At 35.2% G+C, this 22,222-nt stretch overlaps 1 protein-coding gene across 35 annotated transcripts in view; it reads right to left on the bottom strand.

Moving 5' to 3' along the window:
• Window positions 1-22,222, bottom strand: part of Nrxn1 (neurexin 1) — a 1,065,384-nt gene that overhangs the window by 566,607 nt on the left and 476,555 nt on the right. For all 35 annotated transcript variants that reach the window (XM_076942416.1, XM_076942418.1, XM_076942435.1 and 32 more), the window contains one exon: window positions 1,566-1,688. In XM_076942416.1, coding sequence (XP_076798531.1) covers window positions 1,566-1,688 — 123 coding nt within the window. The remainder of the gene's footprint in view (window positions 1-1,565; window positions 1,689-22,222) is intronic.

Raw genomic sequence — 22,222 nt, 5'->3', positions numbered from 1 at the left:
ATGACCTTGTGGTTCACTTCCTTAAAGAATGATTTCTTCAAAACGTATAACCTCACACATGCCATATTGACATTGAAAACGGTTCTCTTTGCTCAGCCTTGGAAGCCCTTTGGAATTAGTATGAAAGGGACATGTCTGGGGTACACAAAGACCCAGTGCTTTGTGCTAACACCATCACTTGAGTGCTTTCTCTACAAAAGATATAGGAGCTGATACTGTACAGGTTATTTCCAAAGATGAGGGTATGGGAACTCCTCTCCCATTGAGTTCCCTAAGTGTCAAGGGTAAAGGTTCCTAAAGCTCACATCCTTGGGGTACAACCATGAATCTAGAATAGACCTTGACATCCTGAATGCTAGAGTTAAACCAACAAACTAAATGACAAAAAAAAAAACCCAAAAAACAAACAAAACAAATAAAAAACAAAACAAAAAAAACCATCTCATGATAACCTAAAATAATGAAATAAAGAGGAAAAATAAAATTTTCTCTCCTGATCACCAACAAAATGCATAAGAAACAAAGGGAGTGAATATAAATTGGCATCTAAAATGATTTCAATATTCTATGAAGCACTAAGATAGCCACCAAGCCACAAAATTAAAATATAATTACTTAAGTAGACAAGAAAAGTGACATGGCACATATGTTCAACTTAGAGGAATATTTAATAAGCTACTTATTAATGCAAATGTTGGTAGACAAATTGGAGGGGAATGTACTGGGTATAATCACCATATTTATACTAGTTTTGGTTTGAAAAAAAAATCTGAATCTTAAAAATAGAAATATAACACATATAAGTGTATCTATAATCATACATGAATAGCTTAAATAGGCCAGTGCTACTTGGGTAACTATCCCTACCCCCAATCCCCAACAAGAGTCACAGACTATCTAACAAAAAAGGCTAGTTGTTGATCAGGTGAATCCAATAGATTGTATTCATATGTACATATGTATGTACATAAACAATAATAATTACAGAAGAGACTATGCTATTGAGAGGGGTGGTGGTGAGCTGGCCACTTTTATGTCAATTTGACCCAAGCTAGAATAGTTTTGAAAGACTGAACTTCAATTGAGAAAATGCCCCTGCCAGAGTGACCCCTGAGCAGGCCTGAGGACATGCTTGATGATTGATGTGGGCGGGCCATCTTACTGTGGTGGGTGGTTCTGGGTGCTGTAAGAAAGCAGGCTGAGTGAACCATGTCAACAAAACGTCAAAGCATAAAACAAAACAAACAAAACAAAAACAAAGCAGTGCTGTTTCTTTGCTCCTGCTTCAGTTTCTGCCCTTAGGTTCCTATTTGAATTCCTGTCCTGGCTTTTTCAATAGTGACTAGATAAGGAAGTGTAAGTGTATTCAACTCTTTTCTCCCTAAGGTGCTTTTGGTTTATCAACACAGCAGAAACCATACCTAAGACAGTGGGAGATGGAAGAAGCTGGAGAGAAGAGCGTGGAAATATATAAATACACTACCCATCTATAAAATTCTCAAAATTTAAATAAAAAATATAATATTGATGATGAAAATGACGATAACAGCGACCAAAACATTTACCTGTCATGGCTTGTTGATCATCCACGGTCAGCTTTAAACTTTTTCCTCGCCGAACCACACGCACTGTGTGCCATTCATTATCATTGAGGTTATAGCCGGCAAAAAGGGTCTCAGGACCTTTGCCTGTAGAATATGCCAAACAGTCATTATGGACAATCAGAATCAAACAAAAGAAATGAACCTTACAGAAAGTGTGAGGAAAGAGAAAAGGAAAATGGGGAAGCAAGAAAGGAGAGGGAGAGAGGGAGAGAGGGAGAGAGGGAGAGAGAGAGAGAGAGAGAGAGAGAGAGAGAGAGAGAGAGAGAGAGAGAGAGAGAGGAAGAAGAAGAAGAAGAAGAAGAAGAAGAAGAAGAAGAAGAAGAAGAAGAAGAAGAAGAAGAAGAAGAAGAAGAAGAAGAAGAAGAAGAAAGAAAGAAGGAGGAGGAGGAGGAGAGGAGGAGGAGGAGGAGGAGGAGGAGGAGGAGGAGGAGGAGGAGGAGGAGGAGGGAAGAGAAGAAAAGAAAAGAGAAGACAAGAGAAGACAAGAGAAGAGAGAAGAGAATCTGGGCCAGTTTTCAAGCCCAATAGAGTCATAGCAAGCAAGGAAAATGACAAGTTAACAAACACTAAGGTATTACAATTTTAGAATTTTTAGCCTTTTGCATTGATTTAAGACAAGAGAATTAACCTGCTGTCATAAATAGGCACAATCAATATAGCATTGGAAACCTTCCCAAGTTTGCATGTAAAACTTTAAAAGAATTCTCTGATATTGAAGTGACACTTTTCTTAATAGTGTAGTGGTTGGCTTCTGTTTGCCAGTAGCACACATGTTTAGATGATTGGGTAAAGAAGCAATGGCACCCTAGTAAGAACTTCTCGGTGTTGTCTGTATGACGGCTGCTCTTCAGATCTTCAATTTTATATCTCCAAGATTCAAGAAGTTCCTGGGTTTGTCAGCCTCTGAAATATATGAGCATGACTGTCTGAAATCCAAGTCTAAAGAAACCTCTCAATAACTAGATGGTAAGTTGAAAATCTATATGTATGGTGGGGATGTTTCTGAATATATTAGAATAATAGTAGCTTGGAAAAAGTCGACCAAAATAGAGAACATACAGACAGTTAAACGCCAGAGAGTGAGGTAGTGGTGATGCTAACTAACAGAGATAAACAATAAAGGCCAAGCAAAAGGAGGCAGAGTATAGGCAATTAATAAAAGAACTTCCAAAAGATGTGTACACAGAATTTAAATGGAACATGTCTAGTAAAAATTACTAAGGCAAGCAAGTGGGACTATACCTGTGTTGAACTTAAAAACAAAAAAAAGTTGACATAATTGTAATTTTAATAAAAGTACTGCATATGATAGTTTAAATAAAAGTATTCAGTGTGATGGTTCATTTAGAAGAATATGATGTTAAATATGCATTATTTTGCTGGATAGATTTTCCCTTTTTAAAGCATTATAACTTGCAGAAGCATTAATACAGTGAAGAGCCTGAGACTAGTTGCTTTCCTGACTTGCTAATGGTAGAGGGCCAGAAATGTCTTCCACAGTTTCATTCACCAAATCCTCGTCAAATCAGTTAATATCGGGGATCATAGGTGAACAAATCAGAGTGTGAAAATATGTGCAAATATGGAAAGAAAAAAGAGAAAGAGACTGTCAGGGACCAAGAAGAGAAATTCTCAGTAGCCCACTTACGTGAGGTCATTGCTAGCTGTGACAACCATAGACTAGTATGTAGCCTCCAATTTCACCTTTATGGTACTACTGCCTATCTAGGTAAGTCTTGTCTTCCTTGGTTACTATGTCTTTGGGGGTTAAGAGGAAACAAAAATACAATTTTTCAAGGGAATTGCCTCAGTTCTTTACCCAGTGTTAGTCATCATTAAGATTTAGAAACCATCTCTTTGTCTTTCTATACAGGACTTAGATTACACATTCTGGTACATGAGTAAAAACTATTCTGCAAGGAAAAGTTATCAGGAATTGATCACTGAACAACTAGAGGAAGCCAGGGAGTTCAGCATCTGCAAGAATTCAGAGAGACCAAATGTTGGAAGCAAATCCCAGGATCAAAGGGGCTCTTTGGAGTTTCAACAGTGAAAAAAGGGATGTTTAATAATGTCACAGCAGCTTTATGTCCTACTGGCAACCTGGTTCTTGCTTAGTTTTGATCTTTGAGAAGAGAATATGTCATTTTAAAGCTATTTTTAGAGGGGGGGGATTTTTTTTCTTAGAAACATATGCTTCTGAAGTGGCCCTCCTCCTGTTCTTTTAATTTTAAATGTGTTTTGTCAAGAAAAAAAAAAGCGTAAGAATCAGCTCATCCTCACCCCCACTCTGGGCTTGATCTTGCAGAAAATCATAAAGCTTAATCTATGAAACTGCCATTTCCATAACAACAGACAGAAAATCCAATTAAAAATAAACCTTTGGTTCACAGAAATCTCTGTGGGCCAACTTCAAACTTCTTTCTTGCATTATTAAAAATGTGAGCAGATTGATTTTAGAAGACAAGGCTCTTAAAAATGCACTTGATAGTCTCATTTCCCAGGGAGGGTGCTCACTTAACATGAAAGGTAATGAGAAGTGCACTGTGCTGAGAGTCAAGAATTGTGTTTGTCAGCCCTTGATTTGCTTCTACAAAGATGAGACCAGTGAGTGCATGCTGTGTATCACATGCTTTACTTCATCTCTACATTTTCACAAACTTGTTGATGTGGAATTGAATTCATACAGAGGCAAAACCACTAGTTCCAAGGTCACAATGGCTTAAAAAGTGATTGAGCTAAGTGTTTTCCTTGGTCTGTTTACTCCAAACAGGACTAAAACCACTTGCATTATGGGGCTTGCTGGCATAGCAATGAGACTCTCTGCTAGCAAACTGACTTCTAGTCTCTCTACCCTGTTCCTAAATGAAGATTGTGGGGGTAAGATTTTCCTTGTGAGGACTTTGAGCTTCTTCTACAGAATAAGCATACTGTTAGGACAACCTCTACATCCTGTGTGTAGGCCAAAGTGAATGAGAATCTTTAAACAGCACACTGACCACATGGGGAAGCTAAAATTGATGCTACAAATGACAAAATGTACGGGGTCCATCAAGGAAGGCCAAATCTCTCCTACAATCATTAGTTTTCTAAAACTTAACTTTTAGTCTTCTAAATCCCCATCCCTGAAGCAAGCACTCCCTACCTGATCTCTCCCATTCATTTAGATCCTCACAGTTCTTGGAAATGTAAAAATGCATGAAATTGTTAAAGGTGTTTAAACAGGTGATATTATTAATGGCAAGCTGTTATCTCTTGGCAAACTTTTAATGATAATATTATGGCCACTCAAGCTGTTAATCACCTGGATTACAGTGAAATTTATTTTGTTTTTTTGAAGATAGCTAAACATGTCTCAATTGTGCTAACATAAGTGTTTTAGGAATACTATGGGTTGGGTGCCAAACATTTATGAACTCAAAGCTCTTACGTTGAGTTTCAAACCTCTAATATGATGGTATATTAAAACATGAGGTATCTGAGAAATAATTAAGTTTAGAAGAAGTCATAAATTTTGAGATCTTCCATCTTCATTTTTAAATTATTTTTAAAAAAGATCTTTTCTACAGAAAATGCTGTCTGGACATTCTGAGAAAGGTAAGGAGTCCCAAAGTAGAAAGCATTTCCATACAAAAGAGGAAGAGAATGAGAGCTTGTTTGGGCACTTGAGACATGAGGATGCTGGGAGAAAGCCAGGAAGCCTTATGCAAGCCAGGAAGAGACCTTTACCAGAGACCAGAACTCTCTAGAACTTCTAAAAAAAAATGAGGAAAAGTTACCCTTGCAATAATGTTTTGTTGCAATAACTTGAGTGGGATAGGCACAATCTTTTAAGAAAGTACAACATATTATTTCTTTTGTGTAGAGAATAGATGTATATGCAATTTTGTTATTTGTTTCTATTGTGACCTAGTATTTAAGCCAGAGATGTCATTTTTAAAACAAATTATAAGGAATGAAATCTAGTAGAAAGACGTGAATTCTAAATTTCAAAGGCAATAAAGAATAGTATTAAGATTGACTAGAGATCTTCCATCTTCATTAAAACATTTTTTCTGCAGAAAATGTTTCCTGAACATTCTGAGAGTAAATAAAGTCCACTGTCTTCAGCAAAAAATTTGCAAGATTGCATCAAAATTTAGCTTTATTGCCAGTTATTTCAAAGAGTTTTAGAAACAGAATTATGAGCAAGGAGGAATAAATAGAAGCTCAGAGACCTATCTACACAGAGAAATTGATAATCAAAGGAACCAAATGTCATCCCCATGGTCACAGCTACTTCAAAGATGAAAACTAAGCAAAAAAAAAAAAATTGTAGTTGGTTCCTTTTAATTAATTAATCCAATTAATGTTGGTTCCTTTTACCAGAATTTAATCTAACCTATGGAACAATTCAGTTGGTCATACACACTGGATAAAATAGCCAGCTTTGAATTCTATATGTGTCAAAGACATACCATTAGGAAGCTCAAAGTTAACCTTGCCGTAAGAGAGACAAATGAAGGTATGAAGGGTGTGTGTGTGTGTGTGTGTGTGTGTGTGTGTGTGTGTGTGACAGAGAGAGAGAGAGAGAGAGAGAGAGAGAGAGAGAGAGAGAGAGAGAGAGAGAAAAGAAGAAGAGGAAGAAGAAGAAGAAGAAGGAGGAGGAGGAGGAGGAGGAGGAGGAGGAGGAGGAGGAGGAGGAGGAGGAGGAGGAGGAGAAGGAGAAGGAAGAGGATGAGGAGGAGGAAGAGGAGGAGGAAGAAGAGGAAGAGGAGGGAGGGAGAATGACAGAGAGATAGAGAGAGACAAAGTGACAGAGGGAAAATGAGTTTCAATTTTCACTGTCAAATCAATGTGACCTTAGGTTTGTAAAATCTTTATTCTCAGAAGAAAGTAGATGATGTGTTATAATTCATATTTTGACAGGGTACAAGGGGCAGAAAACCAGATTTTTGTCTCCAGTCTGCTATGCACTGACTTTCCTACCTTGAACTTTCTTCCCTGTTCCTATGGTCCATGTTTGATAAAAGCTTATAAGGAAACTCCTGTGGGGCTCTGTTTAAACATTCTTTCTTGGAAAGGGCTGTGTGAGATTTCTCTTCCTGAAAGCTATGTGAAAGCCTTAGCATCATAATGACATTCTCTACTGTGTGAGAGGCTGTTATTAACTGTTATTAACCCAATATGTTAAGTTAATATATTGATAATATATATTATAGTAAGTGGAAGGAGGGAGGCTAGAGAAAACTCCACAGAGGATTGGGTATTTTGTTTGTATGTTTGTTTGTTTGCTAAAATTATTAATTTCCAATGAATCCAGAACAATTTAGATAAATGATGATTTGTGATTATTATTTTTAATATTCAAATGATAACTGTAAAGGGGACATTATAATCAACCTGATGGTCTCATGAAATTTCAGCATAGTCAATAAATGTTCATCCAGGACCAAAAAGTACTGCATTCCATATCCCAGAGGTTTGCATAGGTTATTGTGTGCATTGAATCACAGAAAAGGATTCATGTGGTGAAATCACAGAGATGTTTGTGGGACATTTTTTCCATTTCTGGTGGAGAGGAGTTACTCTCTCCCCTGTTCAGAGAATTGGGTTGGAGAAGGCACAGTACTGCAGACTGACCTGGGTGGTTGTTCTCTGCTTGTTTTATTCACAAAGAAAGCTCAGGCATGTGAACCTCCAAGAGTGAACTGTGACAGTCGCTTTTATCATTGTTTTTTAAACTAATTATGTTTCTTGTATGTATTCATGCAAAGGACGCATTTAAAAATACAGAATATAGGAGTTGCCTGGTTCTTATTCTGAAACATTAGGCATCACTCCAAAATCCTGAATGTTTCTGAGTTGTGTTTATCAGCTACTCCAAAAGAGAGCTCACTTCTTTCCTGTCAGCTTCCCCATCAAAGGCTACTGAGGTCAGTTGCAAATAATCCTTTACTTTCAAGATTATACCTGGTTTATAAAGAATATTTTGTTGTTAAATCTTCACAATTGCTTTTGACGAACACTGTTTATTCTATAGAAGGTACATAGTGCTGAACTCTACCGCTTGTTCTTTGTATTTCTCTGTTATAAGTCCGGGGTCATGTATTGCTTTACTCTCTAATTACAAAGTCCAAATGTTGAAGACCTGGTAGGTCTTTCCCAGTCTTATGTGATGAGCATCTTACTGCCTTGTTTTATTGTCTACATACTATGAAGCCACAGCTAAAACTTTTTTGTTTTTTTGTTTTTTGCCTTTCTTCCCAATTCTTTATTTGTAAGTTAATTTTGTGAATCACTCTAAATTATATTTTCAAGTTATGAATATAAATTAACGATGTAATAACTAAATGGTTTATTTAGTGACAAAAACAGACTTCAAGTAGTGTCCAGCTAATGAACACCATCTTGCATTTTGAAGAAAACTGCATGAGGTAGAGCTGATTTACCTGAGTACCAAATACAGTGTAAGAGGACCCAGATCCCTGATCACTGTGGAATTCACTTAATACAGTCACCTAACTGGTAAAACTCAGGGAATAATCTTTGATCTCTGATCATTGCTCATTTCATGTCACTCAGAAATATGCAGCATCTCTGTTCTATATGCATTTAAAGTAGATATTCCAACACTGGGGAGAAGAATCAGTGAAAGCCACAGGAAGCCTCAAAACTGTAAGCATTATACAGGCAATACTGAAGGAGATGGATACTTCCTCAATAAATGTTCAAATGTGAGACAAGTACCATTCAAGGTATATAGCAGCATACAGAGTAGAATAAGCTTGAATTTGGAGTTTGAAGTTTCAGATTCACTCTTTTTACTGATTTGGTTCTAAAATATTCAGCCAACATATGGAAATTAATTTAAAATATATTTGCATACGAGGTGCAAATTGGTCAACAAGCATGCACTCAGTCTTATGGGAGCAAGACATAATTACATGATACTAACTTCAGATATTTTAAAATTGAAAACCATGTGGGCAAATATTTTGTGAACTACTTAAGTGGTTTATGAGCATGAGAATGGGGGTACTAAGGAACAGTGAAGGACAGAAAAAATAAAAGTGTGGAACCTTCAAAGAAGCAAGCAGAGACCACTAGATAAAATTCAGAGCTACCTCTGGAACTGAATGGTAATATAGCTAGATCAAGCAAATCCAACCATTTTTTGCTTGGACTTTTAATAAAATTAGACTTGTGTGCCAAAAGACAGAATGATGTCATATCTTTTCACACCTTGTAGGTAGCTATCACTGGTGATATGTTTCAAAGATGTCAAGAATACAAAGAGGCTATTTCTTTCATGAACTTAGTCTCTTAATCACAAAAAGCAAATTTTTAAAAGAATTTATTTATTTTTATTCGATGTACATTTTGTGTTTGCATATATGTCAGTGTGAGGGTGTTGAGTCCCCTGGATCTGGAGTTGCAGACAATTGTGATCTGTCATGTGTATGTGTGTTGGGAATTGAACAAGGGTCCTTTGGAAGAACAGCCAGTGCTCTTAGCCAGTGAGCTATCTCCCCAAAAACAACATCAGCAACTTCTCTTTTGTAACACAACCTAGAGACCTCAATGCTCAATCTGCTTGTATGACAAGATTACTTAGTAAGCATGAAAATTTTTCGTGCTCTTTCTGCAAATCCATCAACTAAAATTTGCATAGATGATAGGCAGGTACAACTCAACATAATTTGTATTCTAGATGTTATTCACCTACAATCTCCATTTTATTAATAGAAGGTTATGTTTTAGCACAGCAATCTGGGCTAAATATTGCCATCAATATGAATGTGGATATTAACATAATTCAGAAATAAAGTCTGAAACATAACCTTACATACACAAATTGGCTGTATGTTCATATGTGACTATTATAGTCTTTAAAACCATTAAATTGGCTATAACACCCTTTAATTGAAGTAGAGACAGATAGATTTAACACCAGGACATCACAGAATTATAAAAATTTAAAAAATGGTTCCTATTATGTCTCTCTCTTGCATAATTATTCTTACTTATTCTGGGTTGCATAACACAATTTCCTATTCACTTATATTTAGAAAATGTATTTTGTGTCTAACAATGATATCAGCTTTTGCAAATTCCTAACTAGGGGTCCTTCTGAAGTATCTTGCATTCTACTAAATCAGGGATGGAATATTTGTTGCTGACCAGAGTAACTATATCCAGCTTACAAGTCAGAGTGCCATTATTTTAATTATTCAATCATCCTATTCTAAAAAGCAGTCTATGAACTATATGCTAGCTAATGTCTATTGCTGTTTTTCAATAAAAAATAAATTTTAAAGAAATTGCTAGTTTTGTAGTTTGTGCTTTTTAGCCTGTAGCTTCACACTGATAACTAGGTAAATTAACTTTCCCATATTTTTTAAATTGAGTAAGAAAGAAACTATAATAAAAAATAGTCAAGTGTTTTAGAGTCAGATACATTTGAGGTTTAGTGTCACTGTTGCCTTTGATTCAAAGGTGACCTTTAGTGTGTTAATTAGTTTAAGTGTATTGCTCCAGGTTTTAACATTCTTTTCACAAAAAGAAAAATCACAAAGTCAAACCAAACAACTAAAGTACTTAAAACAACAAAATCTACAATGCATTAGTTACCTTACTTTTCTTCAACTTTAGAAGGTTTTATGTCCAAGTTTGATGCTTGTGTACCTATGTGTATATGTGTGTGTGTGTGTGTATATATATTTTAAAATAGGTTTCTATCAATATCAATTTCCTCAGGTGTTAACAACGAGACACTTGGCAATTCACTTAGCAGGACTCTGTGGGAGGCTAGAAGCCAGCCTTGTCACTGTGACAAGACAGGAAGAGAGAAAACCCTGGGAACAGGCAGACATGGCTGCAGCCTGAAACCTGAGTCATGGTTCTTGGCAACAGAACTTCTTATCAGAAATTGGAAAAATGACATGATGTGTTTTTTGGGTGATTATTATGACACCCACAGCCTGCCGTTGACTTTATTATTAGTTTCTAGTTTGAAAATAATTGTTTTAAAAAACAATACTAGTTAGACCTCTACTAAAAAACAAAAACAAAACAACCACACACACACACAAAAAAAGCACACAAATTCTTTCTTAAGTGGCTCTGTTTTGCCTTCATCTAATTATACTGAGCTGGAAAGTGGAGCTTTTTTTCTTCTCCTATGAGTCAGCAGGAAAATGTAATTGCAAGTTGAAATTAGACATGTAAATCGTATGCCTTCACTCTTTTCTGTATTACCATGGGCATAACAGACCACGTAATTTGCCAGCTTAGTACAAACTATAAACATGGGGCTCCAAATGAACAATCTAAACCTTGGGACAGGACAATCTCTCACTTGCCTCAACATGGGGTCCTCCCATTTTAGGGTCTTGGGCACTTCAATAAGCTGTATATTCAGGAATGTACACACTAGGACAAGTTGAAATCACTCTCATCACATTGCCTCCATTTAACGGCATGACCTGTAGGGAACCAAAGAACTGCCCTTGGTCTGTTCCACTGGTGAGGATTAGTGCAGTAACAAATTGGACTTGGTTACAGATAAGTCACCCTAGAAACCACAAGTTGATTGGCCTACTGAATCAGTTAAGTCTGATCCTTGTTCTATTTCTCCTTAAGTTCTCTTCAATTCAGTCAAGTTTATAGTCTTGATGATGATGCAAAATGACTTGTATAGGGCTTACTGCCTTGAGAACTAAGAACAGTGACAGAGTATCTCATTAACATATTAAATATTTTCCTATTAAAAAGATGTTCCTCAACCTGGAACTGACCTTAATACGTGCATGTAATTAAAAGTATAAAAGCAGATTGGGAAAAAAAGAAATAAAAATGCTTGAATATTTTATGTTATTGTCATTACCAAAACATATCATAAGCCCAAGATAAAATTTCCTCATAATAAGAACAAAGAAAGATGTTGAGTAAATAACATAAAATAAAATATTAATCTTTCCATTCTTGTTGTTTGTTAGCTGAACACTAACAGCTGAGGAAAAGCATTTTCTAAACATCCACCAGAGAAACAGGCCACATTAAGTTTATGTTTTTGTGTTGATTAGATTGTTACCCAAAATCTTTCTTTCTGCTTCTGTTTTGTACCTTTTAAAAAATGTTATTTATGTTGATCTGGAGCAGCTGTCCTGGTGGGAACTTGGGCAAAATACTTATGTTCCCAGTGCCCCCTTAGTATTCTGATCGTAGTATTCTGATATGCTAATAAGAGAAATCATTCATATACAAAAGAGCTTATTGCATTCCTATCACTTAAAGCAGTATCTGCATCTGCTGTATGGTGGTTTCTCATGATAATAACTATTATCAATATTATATTGTCATTATCATCTTCTGAATGAATTTGAAAGCTCAGAGAATATCTGATAGCTGGGAGAATGTATGCTACCTCTTCTTGCTCAGTGACTTGAACAATAACAACTTGCCAAGTATTTGTTGAAGGGTTATTTTTGTTGTTTTTTTGTTTTGTTTTGGTTTGGTTTTGGTTTTTGAGACAGAGTTTCACTATTTAGTTCTGGTTGTTCTGGAACTTACTCTGTAAACTAGGTTTTCCTGGAACTCACAGAGATCTACCTGCCTCTGTCTCCCAAGTGCTGAAATTAAAAGTGTGTGCCACTGGCTAAATGGTTAATTTTTTTTTCACATTTTGTGTGAATTTTATTCCTGTAGATAAGCTTAAGACAAATGATAAATGAAAATCAACTTCATCAGTTTTAAACATTTCTACTCACAAAGATATGACCTTATCTATGCCCCTTGCTTTAGTGTTTAGAAGTATGGAATATGGCCAGTCCTAGAGCTGGAGATCTTGGGTATTTTCAACAAGATGATAACTGTTTGCACACATTTTTTTTTCAATTGATTTGAGAATAAACTTAATATGAATGGCCTAAGAGAGCAAAAGGACCTGAGACCAGTAGTTAGTACACTCTAGATAAAAAGAATCCAGTTGGCTTAGGTACTACAGGAGCTCAAGTCTTCATATTTAATTAAGCAAGCAAGCAAATATGCATTTTTTCAGGAAGTTTTGACATTTGAGGAATTCGAAAAAATGCCTCAAGGGACATCTCTTCACCAGTTTTTTTTATTCTATTATAAATTTCGCTGTTAACAGATTCCTCATCTCCTGTTCCATTCCTGGCTAAATGTCATCAAGTCGATCTTGGAAAGTAAATAAATGAAATTTAAACCATCTACAAAAACATTTGAACTCCTGCATTTTGATATTGATTGTACTCATTTATGACAGATCAGGATAAATACCTCTCATGTAAATATTTTTCAATGGGAATAGCATACAGTTTAAAAATACATTCTACCTTTCAAGTACATAATTATATTTACAACACAGTAAAAATTTCACAAGTTTAACAAATATATTGCTCAAAGAATGTTTCAAAAATAGCTCTCCTCAAATCTATTCTAGCTCAGCTTAGAAACATAGAAATATGCACAATAAATAAGCAAGTTATAAATGAAACCAAAAACTTAGACTGTGATTTTATTTTAAGATTTAAAAAAAAAAGTTCATTTTCAAGAAATGCTTATCACATAATAGGATAGCTAGCAGATATAAAACTAAGTACTGAAGAGGTAACTTGCTTTTAAGTAAATTAGAATATATTTGTTCATTTACTTGAAAAAAAGGTCATAGTGATTTAGATTTTTGTTTATTTTAATGCATCTTACTCAACAGCTATAGATAGTTAACCTGTCCTAATTTTTAGACGTGAAGATGTTACAATTACTACTAAGTATATGAAGATTTATTAACATGTAAACTGACATTTCATAAACAGGGAGGGTTATGATTACAATGCAAAGATTATTTGATTAAATGATTTTGCTGCATGAGAAAACCATTGGAATAGCTATAGAATTTATTTTTTCATACAAATGTAGAGGGCAGTGTCTACTTCATATAATTCTAGAATAGAGGTTTGACTTGTGCTTGATTTCTGTCTTCAGAGTTCTCATTCTTATGTTGACTGCCATTAATGTCATGGCTGATTTTATGATATTAACTAATCCTCAATATTTGGAGAATGTTCTTCAGTATTTTTTTACAAAAATAAAAAGGGGGAAAACAGAATTAAACCCTTCTTTCCTTGAGTTTTTCTTTATCCTTTGCTTTCTTTTTAGGGGAAGAGGAACCTGTGCCTCCATATTAACCTTCAGTCACTGACCTATTTGCTGAGAAAGCACATTTTTTTTTTTTTTTAGGAATGTATCCAAAAATGTGTTTTTTTAAAGACTATTCTTTTTGTTCCAATCTTCCAAGACTGCCTGGGTTTAAAAGCTATGGAAAAGCTTCCCTTGACACTACAGATATTCCTTACTCAAGAATGAGAGAGAGAGAGAGAGAGAGAGAGAGAGAGAGAGAGAGAGAGAATAAAATACTTCACAATGACTGTGAAAGCCTTCTTTACTTAGATTTCAATATATGATATAAAAGAATGATAATATGTTTAATTACCATGAACTTAAATTATTATTTAAGTTTTAGCCCCTAACTTAGTGCTGTTATTCCATTTAGAAATTTGTTTTGGAAAAGTATTGGAATTGCTTATTTAGTTAAAGTTGTCTTTAGATCAGAATCTTCTGCTTGTGAACAGTCTACCTTACTCTCAGGAAGGGATCCTCCAGAGTGATGAGCCAGCCAATGCAATGACTGCTAGAAAGAAAATCTTTCTCTCAATTAATGTGGGCTGATGGGGATGCTGTAGAAATGCTTCTAAAGCTCTCTGCCAGCATGGTTCCGGGAGGATGTTTTTTCCCAGAAGGCCATAGTCAGTGACAATGTACACTATCTAGAAACATCTAGAAGCATCTCATCTGTGGATGTACTAGCTTGGTTTCTTCCTTAAAATCATATTCCCAAAATCATTTGAGAAGACTGATAGTACTGATCCACTGTGATAGCATCTGGTTCTGTGTCTTCCCTATGTGTCTCCAATTGGCTTAGTGTTCTAGAATGTCTTTAAATCATTTTGCCATGAGAGAAATAACAAATGAATCTTCAAGATATTGTAAGTCACTTAACTACAAGTGTTTAAAATACATTGCTAAACTTAAACAATCTGTTTATCATGGTCTATCTGCATAAAAGCATGTACATGTACTATGTACATGCTATCACACTCTAAGCATGTGTTATGCAACATATGAGTTGTGATAGCAGTTAATATGTTAGTAAAAGTTTTCTGCCAAGTTTGAAATTATATACTACTTTTGAATATTTTCTGTTCCACGAAGCCTCCAAATATGACTATTATTTCTGGTTAGGAACCAAATGTATTCTTTAAAAAAAAACATTATTCGCCTACAGACAAGACTCAGCAGTTAATAGTATGTACTGCTGTTACAGAGGACCTGTCTATATCTATATATATATCATATATCCCAGTATCTATATCAAACAGCTTATAATTGCCTGTTACTTCAACTTCTGGACATCTGACACCTGCTTCTGGAGTGTTTGGGCACCTGCACTCATATGCCCACATATATACACACAGACATACAGATACACATAATTAAAAATAAAATGATTTTTCAAAAAACAAGATATTTATTCTGGTTATTTTAAAGACTAAAATAAAAGAGACCTTTAATACGTCAATAAATTTTAAATGTGTATGAATATATTATGTATGTAGGCGAAATCGTGCTAAAGAATATTGAGGTTGGTTTTAATTATATTTTAACAGGACATGTACATTTAATTTTGATTGTGTTCAGATTAAAAGGTAAAGAAAAAATCATTCCATAAAATTAGAAATTGAACACGATAAACAAAAGTAAGAAATTAAAGTCACTAGTACCTCACCAACAGAAAGACACATTTCTAGCAATTTTTAAAAAAATCTCTCTCCCCCCTCTCTCTACTATATATATTTAATATGTTAGAATGATAAATAGATAGATAGATAGATAGATAGATAGATAGATAGATAGATAGATATTCTTTCCTGCCTTCTCTTCATCTCTGTATCTCTATCTCTGTGTGTTTCTCTGTTCTCCTCCATCTGTCCATCTGTCCATCTGCCTACCTGCCTGTCATTCCCTCACCCCTTCTCTCCATTACTAAAAAGGAACACAAGGATCTACTATGAGGGACATCATCTACAACCAGTTTCTACCCCTTAGTAGAGTGTTATTTCTTACACTTATTGGCTGAAATAATTTTACTTAACAGATTATACAGTTATAAGAATGGTCAAAGTACTCTTTGTAATATAGAATTTCTGAGCTGATTTAGTAGATTAAATTTAATAAAATAGTTGGGTTTATATATACAGGATCTATTTAAATACATCAAAATTCATCACCTCTGGAGTTATGTTCAGGATTCATATATGTGGTTATTAATTTGTTCTGTTATTTTACATTATTGTACTCATTGTCATGGTCTAGCTATTTTATTTGTCTGCCCATATCTACACTATTGATTAGGTGAATAAACCTATATTCTAGAAATGTTTCAATAATTAGATCAAGCTCTTTCATTTAAAGAGAACTTTTATAAATCATGAAATAGAGAGTCGAAGTTTGTTACTTGCAAGTGTCAGTTGGGTTTGGTGTTATTTTATTTCTACATAAATAAATTACCCCTTTTTATATGGATATATATCCCAACTTCTGGACATTTATATATAAAATGATCCAGAATTCTTCACATTTTTTGACCAATGAATAAGTATTTGTATTGGAAATTTCCTGACCCTAGTTGTGTATCTCATTATTCATGTACAAATTTCACTAACTCTTTACATCATTCTCATGTAAATTTAAAGCATATTTATAATTCTTATATTATATATAGCTCCCCCTCTTACCTTCATGGTTTCTTTCCTTCACTTCCTTCCCTTCCCACTTTTTTATATATTTTTCACAAGTCTCATAAACCAGATAGACCTTAAACTTGCTATGTACATAAGAACAACTTTGAATTCCTAGTCCTCTTGTGTCTACTTCTGAAAAATAGAATATTATGAGTATGTGCAAGCAGACCTGGTTATGTGCATTTCTAAATCAATTTAATAAATAAATATATATGTGATCAATAGAATTTGAAATTACATTGGTTTCAATAGTTTTATGTATGCATCAAGTGTTGCAAGTCTGTATTTAAGTCAAAGATTATTTAAGTCAAAGTTAGTAGTGATGCAAAGTTACATTAAAATCATTAACAAGAGAGTATAATTGAGGTAAATAAAATTATAACAATTTGAGTATTTTAACATTTATTATTTTTAAACATTATGTTCCCAATATACTACATAGCCATCTTTCTCTTTGTTTTCATTGATAAGGAGTTTAAAAATATAGGTCAATTCTGGTACCTGCCCTTCTTCTATTTAAATGACATTTTCCACTTGATTTACTTGACAGTGACATAGTAAAGAGATTATCATCTTCTGAGCCACTTAATGGCCACAATGAAAATATTTTAGCTCTACAGCTCACAGCATTAGCTTTTGTGGAAGTCCAGCAGTCCCAGTGTCTGATTCAAAGGTAATGTACCATTTTGCACAGATTAGATCAAGAGTGAGCAGTTCCCAAGGCTAACCGCTCGTTAGCTCATGAGGCTGTAATGGAAAGCTGTGTCCAATGAGATACTAAGAAGTAAGGACCACACACGATTTTTCTAGGAGAGTTTAGACCCACAGCACACATAGTAAACAGAGTAAGATCAACAATGTGAAAAACAAAAACAGTAAGCAGAGAACAAATCATGAGTGGAAACATTGACAAGGGAAAGGGCACCACAAGGTCACAAGGACATGGAGAAGTTGGAGCTGAAGAAAAGCAGAAAATATCGGCAAAAAAGAGAGAAGTAACCAAGATACCAGGATGACAAAAAGGGCAGAAGCTTAATCATCATTATCACAAAATATTAAAAAGGGAGGTAGCAATCCCTCATAGTTAAAGCAACAGAACTCTAAAAATCTTTGAGTGGCTAAACCCCATTCTACCCCCCCACACCCCCCAAAAAACTGCCTGTAATGATGAAATTAACTCATATTATATCAATTTTTGTTGTCCTAGTAATAACCCTCATTGTTAAGACTGACCAAATATAGCTTGTTTATTGATTTTATGTTCATCGAACTTTATGATCATAATATTTATTTTCATATTGTTAGGTGAATAACTGCCAAGGTACAAGTCATTAATTTATGTGCCTAAAAGTGGCAATGCTAGTTTTTAAAGGAGTAATTTGATGGACTTTTTGGATCACTTTTATGTATTATTATCTCCTGGATATTAGCTGCTGTTTTAAATACAAGTTTTCAAACACTATGTTTGGTTTGTTTGTTTGTTTTTGTTTTTTGGGTGTTTTGTTTTGTTTTTTTTTTTCATCTTGTACAAATTAGCTGCTCATAAAACTGAATTATTATAGTACAGATATAAAGAGAGCAACTATTCTCACTGTAGAAAAAAAAAGAAAAGTAGTACAACTTCCTTTAAAGCTAAAGAAAATCTAAGCATATATCTCAATGAGACACCTAAAGCAATGTATACAAATGTTCAAATATCAGTTCTCTCAATGAACAAAAATATCCTGCCAGCACAATGCAGTTATTTGGTGACACTTGGTTATAAAAAAAGATAACTCCCATCTTATAGAAAAAAAAAAAAAAAGAAACATCAAAATCAGAATTGATGCTTCAGAAAGTTTATAGATTTTTCTGGCAATTTTGGCCTAGACCAAGGGTGGCAAAGACAGTACTCAGTAGTGAAAGAGAATTTGAATGCATTCAGCACTAATCAGCAACTCTGCCTTCACCTGGTTTAAGAAAGGTTCTCACTACCCAAAAGTTTTGTCAAGCATGTGGGAGCATCATGGCTTTCCAGCATCTAAATAATGAGACTGGTTGTCACATTAGGCCAAAGTGTTCAATCCCTCACCTACTGACAGCCCTATCTACCTATGCAGCCATGTAAATACTCAGGAAAGGCTATATTCTTCACTCTAATCCCTCCAAATTTGAATGTGTAGATAATTCAAATTGGCTTCCTTCAGATTTCATTCAAGCTTTGAGAGCTGTCTAGACTGTATATTGTAGCTGATTGTTTTAAGTTAGAAACCTAGTTTATACTCTGTGTTTTATGTTCAATTACTGTTAAAGTTCAGTTAAAAATAATTTAACAAATTTTTTCTTCTCTTTCTTTCTTTTTACATACATACAAGAACAATAACAAATATTCTGCATTTTCTTTTCATCTGCTCTCTCATCAACATCATCTGCCCAGGTGCTAGGCAGCACCAGTCATTCAGTAACAATGACAGACAAACTCTATAAAACCATCTCCAATACTGAAAAAAAAGAGCAGAAACCTCCATGTAAAGTTGTCTGCTCTGCAGGGACCATACAGCTTGGAGCTGCATATTTTCTGATTCTCATCCATGCTAGACTGCAGAATGTGCTCCTCTCTCTTTAAGTCGCTCTCCAAGTGACAGCTTGATCGCAGCAATCTAAAATGGCTTAAGTGCCTCAGGTTGACATTTTACATTCTTTTATTGCTTTTCATTTTTATCTACATAGAAAAATTGGCAAGGGCTAATATCCAGTTGATCTTTTCATTCTGGTAATAAAATGATAATACAAAGATCTTATTATCCACCCCAGACATCCATCAAAGTACATTTTCCAATAACAATGCTGCTCAAAATGTTGCTTATCTCTCCCCAAGTGGAAAGTGAGGATAAGTAGTTGGCTCTAGTTTTCCTTTGTCTCCAGGATTTGGGTGTTGTGCTGTAAAAAGACTTTGAACTTCTACCCTTGACATTTCATCCACATTAATGTCTTGTTTAATTTTGTTGTTTAGGCACCTTAGATAAATCACTTTGTGTAATAAGCCGAAAGGAGTTGAAAGTCATGCCTACTAAAGTAATTGAGTTAGCTCCAGTGACTTTTACTCTTATGCAAAAACAAGAAGGGGAGCAGGAGAAAGCCTCAATAGAGGCATAGAAAGGAAGGAGTAGGCTGGAGGAAGGAAGGAGGGGCAAGGAGGGCGAGGAGACCAACATAGAGCACAAACAGAAAAAAAAAATGAAAACAAGCAAAGCAGAGACCACCAATGTATTAAAATCCATTTCGGATGTAGGGGAGATAGTTTACTAAGTGAAATGCTTGAGGGACCTGAGCGTGGGACTCCAGCATTCACAGAATACCTGGGCACTTCAGTAAATGTCTATTACTGCAAATACCTGGACTTGGATCTTTCCATGTTGGTCACTAAGAACTAGTGGGTCTACCCAGTTGCTGAGTTCTAAGTTTAGTGAGATACTTGGTCTTAAAAAACAAAGGTGGAGAACCATAAAGAAGAAGACTTTGCATTAACCTGTAATTTTACAAGGACCTGTGCTAATTCTGACTCTGTTTGTCTCTGTAACGGTCCCTGTCCTGGTCCCTCTCCCCCGCCCCCATCTCTCTCTCACACACACACTGATACACAATCTGTTGCTCTAGTGGCTTCATGTAAGCAAGAAGAACCTTCCACAGTTATGTCACTAGTATGGAAAAAAAAGTATTAAAAATACCAGCAAAAAAAAAAATCAAAACCACCTCATTAAGTAATTCCTATATCCACTACGAAACAAAATGTTACATCCGTGACCATTAGGAATTATCCGTGGGTCATGAGTGCAAGTTTGGCTTCCAATTTTTAAAATATTTTCAACCTTCAAAGATTATCACACTAAACATTTGTAAGGTGCTTATCAAAATGATGAGTATCAAATAAACAATATACCACCACAAAGGCAGTTGTTTCAGAAAAGTGATCATGTATCAGTTTGAATATACTGTGTAGAATCACTAAGTCTCCAGTTTGAAATCAGGCTTTTTGCTAACTCTAAAATTTCAAGGAGACTAGGCTCTGGGACTGTGCAATGAAGCCCGAAACAGAATGGGAGCAGACTTTGTCCAGACCCTAAAGACAATGCATTTGAGAAATTTTTACATGGAACAAAAACATGCATTTACATTTTAAAAAATATTTTAATAAATTTAGCCATTTAATAGTATATACCAGTCAAGAAACTGCAGAATACTCATATATTCATACCATTATTTTATAACCAGTGACTGAGGCTTCAGATAAAACCACTTTGTTTTGACAATATTTTATAATTTTTTAGTTCATGTTAGTATAGCTTTTTGAAGGTTCTTGTCAACTGATCTACAGGTTTTTAAATTCATTCAAATATTTTTCATCTTTATGTTAAATGTATGTGGATTCACAGTTTTTATCCATCTAACTGTATTAAAAGACCTTTACTCACCAAGAAATTATCTTCACTAATAGGTGGTAGATGGGCTTTTTTTCTTTTGTGGCAATTGTAATCACAAAATTAGCAAGTCAGGGTGTGGTTTGCACTGGAAATGCCCCTCTCCCATCTCAGGCATTTGAACACTTGTTCCAATTTGGTGGCAATATGTGGGGAAATTCTGTGGGGTGCAGTCTTGGTGAAGGAAGTATGTCACTGAGGGCTAGTGTGGAGACTTTCCTCTTACTTCTGATTGACTCTGCATACAAAGATGTGATGTTCTAGATTCCTGCTTCTTTCCCCAGGAGAGCAGCAAAGCCTGCTCAGGCCTCCCTGTCACAATGGACTCTGGAGCCACAACCCCAACAAATCCTACTCTCTCTAAGCTCTTTATGGTCTGGGTGCTTATCACAACAGAAAAGTGCCTGATAATAGAGAAAATAAGAAAAAGATTATCTTTCTGCTCCTTTATCCTGAGCACAGGACAGAGGGGATCAATAGATGCTCATATTTACCTGTCAGCCTATGGATTTCAAACTGTCCACACTCTAAATTTAAAGTTCAGGTAGCAAACATATTTTTATACTAACATCAGCAGTGAACTCCAATGGGTCTTGGACACTTTTCCTTTACCATCCAAAAGATTGAAACACTCAAATGGCAGCCACAAGAAATATGACACAGTCAGTTCTTGGGATTTCCCTCCTTCTTCCGAGGAAAACTTGTTTGCCTGTTACAAAAGGTTCTAGAACTACATCTAGACTTGTAATGTGGGTGTTGTAGAGGAAGAAACATAACAGGTGTCTCTTACAGAACACCCAGACATGTCCTCTTGTCTACTCACCAGGGTTTAATGTCAGAGTAGAATAAGGAGGATGGAAATGGGGGGTGCTATAGAGACTGCCAAGCAATTCTAAGTAAATGTGCAGAAAGCTATCTCAGATGGCTTCTACTTAAGTGGAACTTAGAGTACTAGTCCTCAATGTGTGGAAATCTGTGTTGCTATAGACCATTTAATGCCTGTGGTAGCTTTCTTAAAATAAATCACTTCATATTAATATTTCAAGATAGTGATGTTATGCAAGAGTGTCAGACAAACTTAGGGCTCACAAAAGTTCTACAAATAAATTGCTCTTTGAAGTTTGACTGAGATGCAAATATTTCTAATTAATTTTTGATTGACTAACTACCATGTGCAGGGCAGATGAAAATAGTTGAATGTTATTACATATGTAAATTCATAACTATCCTCAAATTTGACTCATCTTTATGAAACTCACTATATCTGCCCACTGCTTTCCAAATAAAATAAAGGCAA

Source organism: Arvicanthis niloticus, chromosome 11, assembly GCF_011762505.2.
Source record: "Arvicanthis niloticus isolate mArvNil1 chromosome 11, mArvNil1.pat.X, whole genome shotgun sequence".
NCBI lineage: Eukaryota > Metazoa > Chordata > Mammalia > Rodentia > Muridae > Arvicanthis > Arvicanthis niloticus.
The sequence above is the reverse complement of the archived record's forward strand: the minus strand, read 5'-3'. Positions and strand labels throughout refer to the sequence as shown.